Source organism: Dromaius novaehollandiae, chromosome 1, assembly GCF_036370855.1.
Source record: "Dromaius novaehollandiae isolate bDroNov1 chromosome 1, bDroNov1.hap1, whole genome shotgun sequence".
Taxonomy (NCBI): Eukaryota; Metazoa; Chordata; class Aves; order Casuariiformes; family Dromaiidae; genus Dromaius; species Dromaius novaehollandiae.
In genome coordinates, this window is record NC_088098.1 from 30,905,679 (window position 1) to 30,920,710 (window position 15,032).

General features: G+C 35.1%; 1 protein-coding gene across 4 annotated transcripts in view; it reads right to left on the bottom strand.

The window, feature by feature from the left end:
* Nucleotides 1-15,032, bottom strand: part of SCAF11 (SR-related CTD associated factor 11) — a 54,225-nt gene that overhangs the window by 17,954 nt on the left and 21,239 nt on the right. For all 4 annotated transcript variants that reach the window (XM_064508203.1, XM_064508205.1, XM_026099904.2 and 1 more), the window contains 5 exons: nt 8,025-8,102; nt 6,200-6,297; nt 4,396-4,463; nt 2,588-2,643; nt 124-230 (listed from right to left, as the gene is read on the bottom strand). In XM_064508203.1, the coding sequence (XP_064364273.1) occupies nt 124-230; nt 2,588-2,643; nt 4,396-4,463; nt 6,200-6,297; nt 8,025-8,102 (407 nt within the window). The remainder of the gene's footprint in view (nt 1-123; nt 231-2,587; nt 2,644-4,395; nt 4,464-6,199; nt 6,298-8,024; nt 8,103-15,032) is intronic.

A 15,032-nucleotide genomic window follows, 5' to 3' on the forward strand; every position in this document is an offset into this window, starting at 1 on the left:
ACATAAAAGCAGCCATCCTTCAAAATATTTCTAGGTAATAATAGACAGATGGAGGCAAAAAGAACTATAGAATCTACAATGCTGTAACTTGCTGGTTTGTGTTAAACACTAGTATATACTTACCAGTCATTTCTACAGTTTAAAAAGGATTCTTCATTGCTACTGCTGGCTGGAAGCGTACTGTAGAAATTAGTTCTAAAGCTCTTACTCCAGCAGGTCTGTCTTCTGGGCTACAGAATAAAATGACAAATGAAACAGATCCAAAATGAAATAATTAGCATTTCATACATAAAAATGCACTGAAATTAAGTTATGTCAGCAAGACTTTAGCTCACAAAAGCAGGCACCACAGTAGCTCCATGGTTAATTCTATATTGAGATCTGTAGTTACAACAAATTTTCTCTATTCAATCTTAAACACCTGCTCTTTGCAGACAAATCTAATTTTCTATAGACTTTCTACAGGAAAATTGTTAATGCTCCATATAGAAACAACCTATAAATCAGCCATATCTTTACTATTTCACAATTCCCCTTTCTGCTAGCTAATGAACCACAGTGAGTACAATGGTAGCACCTTCAGACAACACACAACTTCACAAAGTCTTTCAATGAATGCTTGGTGTTTAAATAACAAGACTGCCCAATTTAAGTAGCTGGGATTCTCCTTTGCCTGCAAGTGGAGTTAGGGAATTCAAGATTGACTGGTATTGTCCATTTACTGGGTCCTCACACAAAGGGACAACATTCCTGTTTATATTTCAAACACCACTATTTCAATTGTTATGAATACTTAAACCACTAAACATCAGTGTATTGCCTTTTGCATTGTGTTCAGTGAACAGCTTGACTTTGCTGGTGTTGCTATGCACTAGGCTGGCTGTAGAAAAAAGCTGAACAATAGATCTCCTTACATTTTCCTCTGATTACCAGACTGACATATTTACATATATTGAACTGTTTTTGAAATGTATGTCCTACCACCTAAAGGGTTAATGCCACTTGGAATCTGGCTGAAACATTCCGTGTTCATTCCACTTCATGGATATTTTAAAGTTAGAACTTACAGGGTCTTCCCTCCATTTGCTTTCAGAATATATTTACTTTGTAAAAAAAGCCTCTTTGTAGTAAGATGTGTACAAATGGATTTCTCAAGTGTGGAGTCATGTTCTACATGCTCTATCAAGCTTTGGCAAGAAAGATGGTTTTGACCTGAACATGCCTTATTTCACCAATGTTCAAATAGTGAGCCTCTGCCAAAGAGCTGTCATTTTAAAGTTTTTTTTCTTCAAAAAAAATACTTGTTTCAAAAATTAACATTTCTCTCTTCATCTAAAAAAGATGTCCAAGTGTTCCAATAATATCTTTATGAAGTGGCAATTAGTAAACTAATGCTTTAAAAAAAATTTTTAAACATGTATCAGATAATTCTGAATCCTGCACCTGTCACACTGAGGTTTTGGGGAGATTTTATTTTTTTAATAAGTCTACTTTTGCTAATGTACCTTTTTTGTGACAGATACTGTATGAAACATTAACACTATTCAGTACTGCACAATAAATTACTGAAACTAGATATAAAAGTGTTTATCAACCCTGAAGCCCAACTACAGGCTGATCTACCAATAAGCTCTATCTTTCCAGTTCAAATGCTTTTCAAATCAGTGAAAGACAATTTTGACCTTACACAGTAATGGAACCAAAACTTGCAAAGGCCTGACTGAGAAGATAAAGTCTGGAGCTAAAGATAACCATAAGAACTATGCTCCATATAAAATAAATGAGAACTCAAGCAACCCACTATTGAAAGTCACGTAATGCAGCAGGTATTAACATCCTACAGCAAGCAAGGCATCAGGCAAAATATGGACTTAAACAGTGTTTTTCTTCCAATTTTTAAGATCTAGGTAAGACAGAATAACCAAGAATATAATCATTTAACTTAAAATTTAAATTAATTGCCCAAATCTATTCCATGCAAATATGCTTACAGGTATAATTATTAATAAGAAATACTGATCATAGACTGGCATCCCAGAGACTTGAAATATTTCTGAAAGGGCAGGAAGGCAGAATTCAGAAAACAGAGCCTTTAGAACTTCCTAAAAATTCCACTCAGAACCTGTAGTATGGGGTAAAATTTATTAACTAAACAAGAAGTCTGGAAAAAAAATTCTTAAAAGCAATCTCCCATTAAATTCCAACTTCATGGAAACTATAAAGCTAACAGTTTATCTGTGCAACAAATCACTTCAGTTAATTACACTGCTGAATATTTTTACAACAACAACAACAACAATTGGTGAATAAAGATGAGAAGAGGGTAGGTAGTATCTTCTAATGCAAAATGCTAATCTAAGTGAAAATATTTACCATCACAAAAGTAAACAATCTGGGAGAGAAGGTCATATAACCTAGTACTACATTCTAATCACTTTCTTCAAGACAAAAAAAGACAAACTAAAAAGGCAGAAGTTATATTTGAATCATATTACAATTAACAAATAGAAAAGTTAAGTCAAGAATAAGCAGAAAGGTAGTTTTAAAAAATGAAAAATGTTTACAATGTTTCATTATCAGAACCAACCTTGTTTATCTTCACAGACAAAGCTTTCTTGTTTCGTTTATCACACAAACCTTTACCTGTGTGAAATAAGCAGCAATACACTTTGATCTTAATATATTAGTTTTTAATTATTCATTAAAATCCTTAATGCAATGAGATGTTAATGAAAGTGTATCCAAAGTGTATTTACAATGTGTTTACATATAAATTCAGTTTACATTTCGATATTTAGAAACCTCCAAGGAACAAGTTTTTACAACTATTCTTAAGCTACAGTCAGGGAATAACAGCTTATGGAGCAACGAACCATTACAGAATAGCAGCTTTTTTGTTTTTAACCTACAGAACTGTTAACAAGGAACTATTTGTTTGTGCTACTCTATCTCTTAGGAGGAAGCCACATACTAATGACTGAGGGAAAGAGCAAGTCTTTCAGCTTGCCGTGAAGAAGCTCAAAAGTTTATCTGTTTAACTTCCAAAAAGGAAAGCTGAGATTTGACTTCATTATACCAGATACATACGTACTTTGGGGAGAAAAGACAGGGTACAAAAGGGTTCTTTATTCTTGCAGAGAAAGGCATAACCAGGATCAACAGCTGGAGGCTGATGCCTGGCAAATTCAAGTTAATCACATACAACAAAGAAAAAAATGGATGACATTTTCTCACAAGACGGCTGATTCACCCTAGAGCATCTATCAATGTATTTTCTCTTCAAATTAAAACTGGATGCTTCTCAGGAAGGTAAGCTTTGGTCAGATGCAAATTACTGCACTTAGGGACATGCGTGGGTTAAATTTAATGCCCTGTAATGTGCAGATTAGATTAGATGATCAGTTCATCCTTTTAGGCCTTAAAGAAAAAGCAGGATTTAAGGGCAGTAATTTCATTATCAGATAATGAGAATGCTTTTTAAAATCTTGAGAAAAACTAAGATTAACACCCCAAACTGACTTTAAATTGCTCTTTCCTCTTCAAACAAATAATATTAAGTCACTTCAGTTTCATCTGTACTCAGCCAGACTAAAGAAGATAGTATCTAGAAGAATTCCTTTTTTAAAAACATGTAGCTTTGTACTCCTTCAGCTTTGTGAAATATAGTTTATAAATTACCATTTCATCGATACCATTTTCCATTTGGATTTCACTCTGCCTTAGTTATGAAATATAAAAAATCAGATTTTCAGTCAGCTCCAATTCTTTTGGAGACTTGATACAAAACACTATTTGGGCTGGAGAAAACACACATCAATAGAGATATTATATACACTACAGAAAAATCTAGAGTATTTCTATGAAATGTTTTAGATGAGCAAAATAAAAATGCTTGCAATTTCACAACAGCTATTTCCATGTCAAGCATTTTTGACCTTTTCAGATTTTTGCTTAGTTTCATAAGTTATGAACCCACTTAAAGAGCAATACCTATTAACAAAGTCTCTCAATATGGAACCCCTCAAAACACTGCTAAGGCTTTTCATTTCTGAACGGTCACTGAAGACTTCCTATAAATAGAAGCTTATCATTAGCTATGCACTACATGATGCAGAAAGTGCTTTTTAGGCTGAAACTAAATGCATTTCACTTGTGACTGGAATTAAGGAGGTAATTTTTCCAGCAAAAAGAATATAGTAATTCCAGATACTCAGAGTTTGTTCTCTTAAGTTCCAGACTCTTCCACATCAAAATCAAATATCAAGCAATAAATGTGAGCAGTTAAAAAAGAAAATCTGAAAGTTTGGCTCATCAAGAAAAATAACTGTTAAGTTCCATAATAAAAACAGCAATTCTAACAGGTATAAACAAACAGATGAAAAAATATCAACTTACTGTATTTTTTCTTCACAACTTTGTTGAATTTTGCTGCTAACAGCCCCCTCTCTGCAGGTACAGCTCTTCTGCAAAATTAACAGACGATATTATGAGCAGTAATCTCTTTGGGCACAACTAAGCTAAGAGCATATATGTCCAACCAAAACCAGTTCCTATTTCAGGGAACTTTTATTTCATGCACATAAAATTCATGGCTTCTGACTGCTATTAAAACTCCAAACTTGCATGCTGTGTAGCACAATCTGTATATTAAATACCATAATGCTTCCAAAAGCTTACAAACGGAAAAACATCTCATCTACTTACACAACAAACATCAGTATTAAATCTGAATGTTTTACTCTGCTTGATTTCATTGCAACATGTAAAAGATGTCACAACTCATATGCACAAATACTTAGAAAAGTATCAGTGGCGTTTCAGAGAGGTGCAAAGGTCTCTCTCCTTAGTATCTTGCTTATTTTCTAAATAATAAATAGTAAAATCACTTAAAATCCAATCTCAAGAACTCTATGCATCATACAGACAACTGAACAATGACTTTAAATTATGAACATTTAGTGAAATTTACCTGTGTATTCCTAAGTTACCCCCATATGCAAGTGCTCACACATAAGCATTTCAAATTATTTTTTCACCCAGAATTTAATGAGAGAAGTAATCTTAAGAAAAAGTTGCAGTATCAAAATACATCTTAAGTTATTCCCTTTTGAAACTAGCTAATTGGTTATGAGACATGAAACATAAGAAAACGATGTGCCTCAAATGTACAGAGCCATGAGAAACAGATAAAATACTGTGCATCGGTATCATGCTTTGTTTCTGAAAACTGAGTACATGGAGAGTTAATTACTAAAGAGATTATCAACTGGGAAATACAAAAGTTGAAGAGAATTTTTAATCAACCTGCGAACATGCCAATACTTGAAACACCTGATTAATAAAGGGCAATATCCAAATATGCTTCCTATATTTTGTACCTGTAAATTAAGTACAATTTTATATATTCTTAAAGGAAAAAAATAGACAATTCTCTGAGATACAGAATGACTGTAGCCCCTGTTAAGCTGACATAACAAGCAAAAACATCACTGACAAAGAACAGCAGCACTTTCACCATCCTCTTTAGAGACATAACTAGTAATTTTATTTGACTGATCAGGAATTAATTTAGAGATGGGAGGAGGGAGAAAAGGAACAGAGTTGCAGCGAAATAGCATGCCACCAGAAGTGATATTTCTGTCCCTTGCTTAAAGCTCTAAAATTAAATGAAGGATTTAACAGGAAATCAATATGAGCTCTTCTTTACAGCAAATGCAACAAGACAAAGTTTCTCAACACAGGAGGAATATTTCCACAGTTCCCTCAAACTCACCAAAATGCAATCCTTTCTCAACTATAACTATGCTTTATAGTAAAAAGAAGAGCAACACCAATGTTTACAATAATATGCAAGGGTAGGTTTTATCCATTTAGATAACCAAAGAAAAGTATCACTGTTGTCAAAATGTGACCTAGCCATACAATCTTAACTCAAATTAAGAAGAAATTTGTCAGATTTGTTTTGAAAACCACCACTTTTACACCTCAATGCAATGTATACACTGCTTCTTACACCGTTTACTATTTATTCCAGTGGGAATTACATCAGTGATAAAAGCTAAATTACCACCGATGGAGGAATCAAATTTTTCAAAAAATAAACTAAAAGAAATTAAATAATTTCCAAGCTGTACATTTTATAACAACTGAATTTCTATTTTGGGTATCCCAATTAGAATGCTTTAAGTGCAATACGAACCTGATAAAACTCCTCATCTTTGCGTGGCTATATTTTCCCTTATTGCAGGCACAGATTTCCTCTTCTTCCATCTTGCTTAATTGTTTCTTTACCTGAATCTGCATTGAGAAATAAAGTCAGTCTTCAATCTAGAAACTCAGTAAACACCAACTTTAAAAACATTCAAAATCTCTAAAGGCCTACGGGCAAATAAGCTCAAATAGAAGGACTTGAAACCTCCTCAAATCATAGCTTAATTTCATAGTTCACAGATTTAAAGATATTTTGACTTGTTTTTCATAAAATGGAAGAAAACCCTGATACGTATATTAACTATGCCAAAGATGCATACAAATTCCACAAAACCACCAACTCCTTGAATATTCAGAATGCCATTGCAAGCATCTCAAAAGTTACGCTCTTTCTTCTATTGAGAATTAGTTAGTCCAAGGTCTCTGAAATAAGCTGGTTAATATGACTACATGAAGCTCAGCTTTGAAAAAATGCTGAACTATAGTTCAACTTCCAAATGCTTCCTCATTCTAAAAAAAGGAAAAATATTGTCCTCTGGAGTAGAGTAGCTTATAGATTTCATACAACAGAATTTTGAAAACATGGAAAAAAATACCATTTTTATTACAAACTGAATCTTAACAGTGGAAACCTGAACCATGAAGTTACGTGAATGGCTACATTTCAATTGTTTTCATGGGATACTTCGTATTTTCTTATTCTACAATCTTGACTTGCGTGTAATTTAGTTTTCCAGCTGTTATTCTAATTACGAATATCACAGTAGTTTAGCTATCAACTTCCTGATACTGCCCCTGCTAATACTGACCACAGTGGCAATGTTTCTCTGTACATCCTCCATCTATCCCTACTGTTCCAGCACCTCTTTTTCAGAGCAGGATCCCTCTTTGTTCTGTTTGTCTACTTGTTCACACCACAATTCTATGAACAAGAAACCTGATGCACTAAGTAAAGTTGATAGAGCCTTTAAACTACTCCCATGAAAATCTTCAGTTTATCTTTTTTCAGTTGCTCCCTCAGTTCTTCAGAAGTAAAGATGAAATAGGTCAGTATGTTTCCCTATGAAAAGAAATGATCTGCAGCTGTTAATCTGGTTCCTTTACAGCTGGCTACCTAGGGGCTCCAGAAGCATGCGTGCACACACACATACACCAGAAAAGAAGGAGCCTGTTTCCTGAACACAGTGAAATGAAAAATCAGTAACTCAGGACTTATTTAGAACCATAATTTTATCTCAGAATTTCAAAACTGTACCTAGAAGTACCAGAAGCTTTTTGCACATATTTTCAAGTTCAGTAATCAACATCTATCGCAATTAAGTGTTTTTTCGTACTTGATAAACTGTTCTCTATAGCAGCTTTATTCAGCACATTTGAATGGCCAAAAGATTCAGAAGTCTAGACTGAGCAAGGCTTATCATTAATTCACCCCTCCTGCTTTCATGAATTTGTCCTTGCCGGTGTATTAGAGACAGTGGTAAGACTTCAGATCAGCTAAAGAATGTAAGACTGTCTGCTAGTTAATATAACATTTGTTTACAAAACCTAATTAAGGGGGGAAAAAAACCCTTCAAGAATGATACTCTTGGGTATATCAAAAATGTCTGAAGATGATCACGAAGCTGCTGATTTGTTTATATTTTATTACTGTACACATTTATTTTGGAAAAATTAATAGAATTTTAAGTGTCAAATATTCTACAGAAATGTTAAAGCTGTAAGTAATAAGAAACCGTATTTAACAGTCACATATGAACAGGAGGCATGTATGTTCCTACAACGTCAGCTATTTAAGATAAAAGGCTGGGACTTACCTTTATCTGATCTTCTAACGCATCAAGCTTACATATGGCTTGAAATGGTCTGCGATCAATAGGACACGAGGCCTTTGTCTGAAAAATTATTTTTCTTGTTAAAAGATTTATAATCAACTAGGGGAAAAAATCTCCATTTTCTATACTTTTACTCACACTTACAGTACTTTGACAGAAATATGCAAAATTACAACTTGCTGACACTAAGAATTTATTTGCATTTACTGACCATGCAATTTAGTATGTCATTTTGTAAGTAGATTTTTCCTTACTGGGAAATCCAGAAGAAACGAGAACATAACTCAGAAGTTACATTCAAAAAAGGAAAAGCATTTACATGAAAAGAAAAAAAAAAAGAAAAAAGTCATGGTTAACTTCCTTTTTTTAAATCCTTGTTAGGTAACTCTAGCATTGTACCACTACACAAAAGCCCCTTCTATTTCTTAATGTTGGAAAGCTAAATATGAGCACACAACAGCAAAAGAAAGTAATACAGTTACTAGGCACAGGTAGGGACAGCTACCATGCAGAACAGCACCACTTGCTCCTTAGTTTCAACGCTGTAATACAAAGTGTGGTAAAACTCACTAACATGTCCCTCAACTTCTCAGCTACTTAACTTTTAAATTCAGTGTCTTTTGACAGAAATCAAACAAATGACTCTCTATGAAAGATTACTGCTTTAATCTCTGTTTCAACTTTTCAACCTCCTTACTTCCTCTCCACCCTCATTTTATCATTTTCACATGTTTCTTTACTATCTACTGAAATCTTTTCCTATTTAGCCTTTGACTTCCATAACACTGTGGCTCTTCTAATATTGACCCAGAAGCATCAGCACGAAACCAAATTTTAAAATCTGCCCAAGAATTTTAATCCACTGCATACACCTCATGCTTTGTCAGCAAGCATTCTGGCACTGTTGCTGAACAGCTTTGACAAATAATATTTTTCTGCTTACCAGCTTCTCCCATAGACCTAACTTCAAAAAAGACTGAAAGTGAAGTTCTAATATTAACAAGGGAAAAGTGTTGGTGCTGACACAGTACAAAGAAACCACATCTCTGCAAGGAAAGCTAAAAAAACCCCACAAGGGGCATGCATACATGTGTGCGTGCACAAGCCTACTTGACCAACTTTTCTACTACATTCTAGCTCTTTTTGACAACCAGTCAAGAGAACAGACTCCCATGTTTGAGACAACTGCATTTTGTAAAAAAGTTTTCAATAGAATGGCCCTGAAGGAGACTATTTTGCTCCTAGTAGTAACCTGGAACATCTGGAGTTATGCCATTTCACTTTGGTCTTATCATCTCATCAAGCAATCTTCAGGCTCTGCCTTCTTTAGGAAATATTAAAATATATTCTTCTAGTATTTTCTGTAAGTAACCAAAGACAAAGGAATTACTTTGCTAAAAAACATGCTAGGAAAAAAAACCAACAAAAAAACAATTAGCACATTTTCCACTGAGGCTGAGTCACAAAACTGTCTCATTTTAAACAGTACACTCCAGGTATTCCAAGATCTAATAATCATTTTACCTCTGAACCACTACATTGGAGAAGCTGCATGCACAGTCATGTCCCATTTAGTATCTAAAATTCATTTCATAACCAGAATTCATCTAGTGTTTTTTTCTGCTTAGTTTCTTTAGAAGAAATTGTGTCCACACCTGCTCCCCCCATCTGCATGTCATTTGCATTCCCTTCCTTCTCCCCAGAACAACTTTTGAATTTAGTGACCATTTTCAACCAAATCTGACAAAAGGTAGAGGTCTCTCCAGTGTATTACATATTCAAAATTCAATGGAAATACAGATTTAATGTCCTTTCCTTAGCCATCTAAATGCCCACCCATTGAAGAAAAGGCTGCGCTACATGTGGATACAGACACTGAACAAAGAAGTATTACAAACCATAGAGCAGGGAAGCTTCAACCGAAGCCCCACCCAACCAGGCAATACAGTAAATCAACTTTTAGAGATGTGCATAGGAAATCAGATATTAATTTTTGATGCCAGAGAAGTACTTATTCATTTTAATTCCATATATATGCTCATCCCCCTTCCTTACTTCAGGGGTCTTCACAGGCTCTGTTCAGAACTCTTGGGGTAGGGAGGAAGTGGGGGAAATCCAACCTCTACTAGCCCTACTTCATCCACTAAACAAGAACCAGTATTTCAATTGTGTAATTTCTGCCCTTAAGGGAGTTATCAGGGAATTATGCTGTTTTTTAATTCATGCAAGATATAATGCTTCTCTTACAAGTAGAATTGCATGAGCAGCTATGAGAAACCTGCATACAAACTCTGTTGTCAAGTTAAAGAATGAATTTCTTTTATGCTCGTTGATTGGGGCTTTTCATTTTCCAGTTGATTGTTTCTTCCTCATCATCGATTGCAAGGAGTGCCCAAGTTCTTATTTGCCTATACAGCCCCCAATCACTGAGCATTCAGATGGCTTATAATTTCAACTGAAGTACCCAGAACAGAGTTAGATTTTATTTATTTATTAAAAGAACAGGGATCCTTGCATGAACAAGCTGTTAAACAAAGGGTAGATTAAAGCCATTACCTCACCAGAGCTTCAAAAGGAGAGGTATTTTATCCTTACCTACACCTTCCCCCCCACTGAAGAACTCCATTGTTCCCTGCAATGCCATGGCCTTGGTGAAGAAAAGGGGCCTGGGTAATTAAGCCAGTTCCCTAAGAACTCAGATTATGAAGACTGTTTTTGTCTTGTATCAAACATAAAGCTAGCCCAAACAGAGGAATATAGCAGTGTTGCTCAACTGAGATACGTGATAGTATGCAATGCATTGCAACTGTTGAACCAGCTGCAAACTTCTCACAGTAAGTACTTCGATTCTTAGATGCACTAGACTGTCAAAGACAGGTCAAAAGAAGCATAATTTTCTAGTTATTTTAAGTTCATTTCAGAATTAAGCTGATCTGAAATTTAAGTTATTTTGAGAAGAGAGTCTGTTTCTATATATTTTAAATTTACACAAGAATGTTATGTCCCCAAATTTAAGTCACAGTAAGTTGTTTATTCATTGCTATGAAATACAGAATACTACATGTATTAGCAGTAAATCAAAACATTTTTACTCCACTAGAAAAATGTTCACTCTTATTTTTCAGTGGAACTGGACTGATGTTTAATAATTACATACATTTATACATAGTAATTAAAAAAGAGGAAAAGATTCTGGAAGAATCAAAAGCTATGGTTAGGTTCAGACATGTTCAGAAACAGCAGATATTGTTTTCTACTCCTATGCAGTTGCTTTTCATAGCCCTAATTTTATCTGATATTTTGCAGCAAATCTTGAGATATTTTAGCAAAGACATGATAGTTTAAGTGTTCCAATTGTCAGGGGTCCTTGAGGGAAGATAGAGGTTGCTCTTTGTTGTATATTTGTCTAACGATACATCAGCTTTCACCTGTCAGCTAATAGATGGCCTTTAAAGTGGAAATGGAAAGAACAAAAGACCCAGGAAAACAAACAAAATAAACCACACATTCCCTGCCCCTCCTCCCAAGAGGAAGAATGAATCTGTGCTGCTGCAGGGGCAAGAAAGGGTTAACACATAGGAAAAAAAACTGACTAGTTTTTTGCAAAAAGCAGTCCCAAAGAGCAGCAGCCTTTTTCCTTGTCTCTTGTCTTTGAGAAGATGCTTCGGGAACAAAAAAAAAAAAAAAAAAAAAAAGCACAACACAACACACACACAACCTCATTCAAGGCCCCTTAGGCTTCTATTCAGGAAGCATCCTAAGCAATAGTGAACATGCACTGTCCTTTTGGAGGAAAAAAAACTAAAACAAGAAGTTAAAGATAGAGAGATGAAAGGAGTCCAAGTAGAAGCTACCACTTTTATTGTGCATAAAAGGGAGAGGGAGGAGAAGAGATCTAGAAAAAACACAATCTTAAATGAATACTACTGTATGCAGTTATAATTTTTTTAAACATAGCTCTCTAAAAACAGAATAAAATCAGAAAACAATATTACAATAAAACCTAGTATTTAATGTAACAATTAAAATTATTAGGACAGCCCAGCTTGTATTTCTTGAGGGGTTTTTTGTTTGTTTTTTGGTTTTTTTTTCTTTCTGACAACGCTTTTCTTGGAAAAGCCCAGAAGAGTAATCCAGAAGAGTAATCCAGCATACTGTTCCAAACATCTTTGGTTGTTTTACTGTGTACATGAAACTACATAATAGTTTTCCTGTAAAAACTGGTAACTCTGAAGTGATTCATTCTTTCACCTATCCTGTGATATCCCGAGAACCTTCTTCATAAGGTATGGAAGTACTCAATGAAGCCTGTAACCCCCGAAAAGCTATATATGAGCAGGTGTGGGGTTTTGTCCAAGTTCTCTGAAAACACACTTCAAAGTATTTTGATCTTTTTCAATGACCCTCTGGAAAAAATGTTGCTTTAGCTCCACAGGCAAGACTTGATGTTCAATATTCTTATAATTGCTGCAGTATCACAAAACAGTAATCTTGGTAATCTCAAAGAGGAAGTGTCCTGTATCTTAACTGCATCACTTCCAGCAGCATTTAAAAACAAACAAATAAAAAACCCACAGACAAAAGGCTGGAGCAGTTACCCATCTTCCAGCTGGGAATTTTTAGGAAAGCTACCCGGATAGGTAACCTAAAATGTTTTTGGCTGACAGAATAACTTTAACAAATAGCCCCATCTCATCAAGTTTCATGTTATGAGGTTTTTTGCACTTAGTAACAAGGTGAGATCAAGGAACAGGAGTTTCTGCAAAAAATCCCTTCCACCGGATTTTTTTTTTCCTCCAATGGTCCATAACTAAAAATGTATTCTTCCACTCCTATTAAAAGTTGACCTAAAAAGAAATATGGTCTTGTATGGTGTAATACTCCTTTATTAAAGAACCTGTTAAGCAATACCAAACACTACCAAGTTTTCTCCATTAAATTCAGGCTTAATGCTAAGGTTTGGATTATAGAAGTACTATCCAAATCTTTTACTTCACCCAGTAACCAACAGTACACAAAAAAAGCCCTGAACAATTCTGCCTCTATCTTCAGTGAAAAGGGAGACACCAGAAAGTACACTAGTATACTATTTCTAGAAAAAAGTAAAATCCCAGGATGACCGTTTTTTTTTTTTTCAGCCTTCTTAATAAAGTACATTTAACATTTTTGCAGTTGAGCTTTAGAAGAGCATCATTTCTGGCAAGAGATTGCAGTTTATTTTTATAGACATATCACTGATGGATCATAAAGATAAACAGAGCACATAAGAATAGAAACTCTAGTCTCAACACCCAGTTGACACTCATTAGTTACAACTTTTAACAGCTGTTTTCTCTCTACCCACATCATTCAGGCTGGCTAGTCTTCACTTCCTATGCAAGACTGCCATATGATGCTTCTATATCCCATAAAATGCTGACAAGTTCTACTGGAATAGTGGCCGTCTTTAGGAAAGGATGAAATGATTCATTATTTGTAATGAGCTGAGGATTCTATGGTAAGTAAAGTACTATGTCACCGTACTTTCTTAGATACTATATTATCCGAAAGGTGAATCCAAGCTCAAGAACATTCACACATCGAGTTTCACACTGCACTTCCTCAGCGATGCTGTTGTAAGTTGCTGCATGAATATATTTTTCTTGATAAATATGCCAAGAACAATTGCACACCATAAAAGCCAATATGTAATTTGAAAAAAATATCAGAAGTCTAGATTTTCTAAAATAATCTGAATAGTTTTCTGTGCAGCAGTTCAGATATTGTCTAGTTTCTGTCTCCAAGGCAGTGCATGCATAGAGAAGGCTTTTTTTCTTCTTTGGGCAAGGGGGTATTTCAGTTTTTAGGTTTAGGGTTTCTTTGGCAACACTGTACATTGGTTCGTCAGTGTAACCCCAGCTATGCCCACTGCTTTGCACTGCAAACAAAGGGCACTGCTGAACTTGTCGCCACATCAGCTACTTCTTTCATGTATCCTTAAGAACAAAGAAAGTCAGATCAGAAAGAGTAATACACATCAAGAATTCCTATAACATACATATACAGCATACTCTACATAAGCAATGATCCAAACCTTATACTAGTGAATGACCGTTCTAAAAATAGGACACTCACTAGAAATGTAATGCAGAGAAGCTCTTTGTGCCACCTCGTTGTTTCTGTGTTTAAGTCAACCACTGATACTGCACAAAGCCTGTCTGAATGTGCCCTGATGCTTCAGATAATTCACAGCTGAATGTGATCAATCCACTTTCAAAAGCCTCCAGAGGAGCAAAAGCAAATGACAGAAACCAAGGGTTAAAAGATACAAGCTTCACAGGGAAGGGCCCCAATTAACTTCTCTTACATGGCAGTTGTGATAATGCCCACAATACATGTGCATTATCACAACACATCTTTTCTTCAGCACTCTTCTGTTCCTATGAAGAATGTAAGAGGAATTAACAGCAAAGCAAGGATGGAATTGTTTGTCTAGCATATTTATTAACATTCTGAAGAACAAAAAGCAAGTTAACTTTCACTCTGCTTTACTGTATTCACTTCATCTCCTTTAACTTAAGATTGTTGTCTTCAAATAGGATATCAAAAAAAGGGAGGGGATAAGGAGCTTTCCTTTAACGCATCCAGGGAAGATATTCTTGCTGCTACTGCAGTTGTATGCAATTGATGAGGTGGTATTAGCTAATTTGATATCTGCTTGCCATAGATATCTAACTAATGTCACTTCACATTAGTCTTACTTAAATGTTTTTAGTACTGCTTATTATGAACTAATACATGTGCTTAGCAACTTGAAATACAAAACAGACTTACCAGAAGAGTGTTTAAAAGAGCTTTTCTAATTTTCACCCAACTGGTTCTACTAGCATTATGATAGACACAAGAAACACACATAACTACTTCCCTTGCTGTGACACAATACTGATGGTGTTTAAAGACTCTAGGTAGGGAGCTGCAGCTATTGCTCGGTATAAAACCTTTGTGATGTGG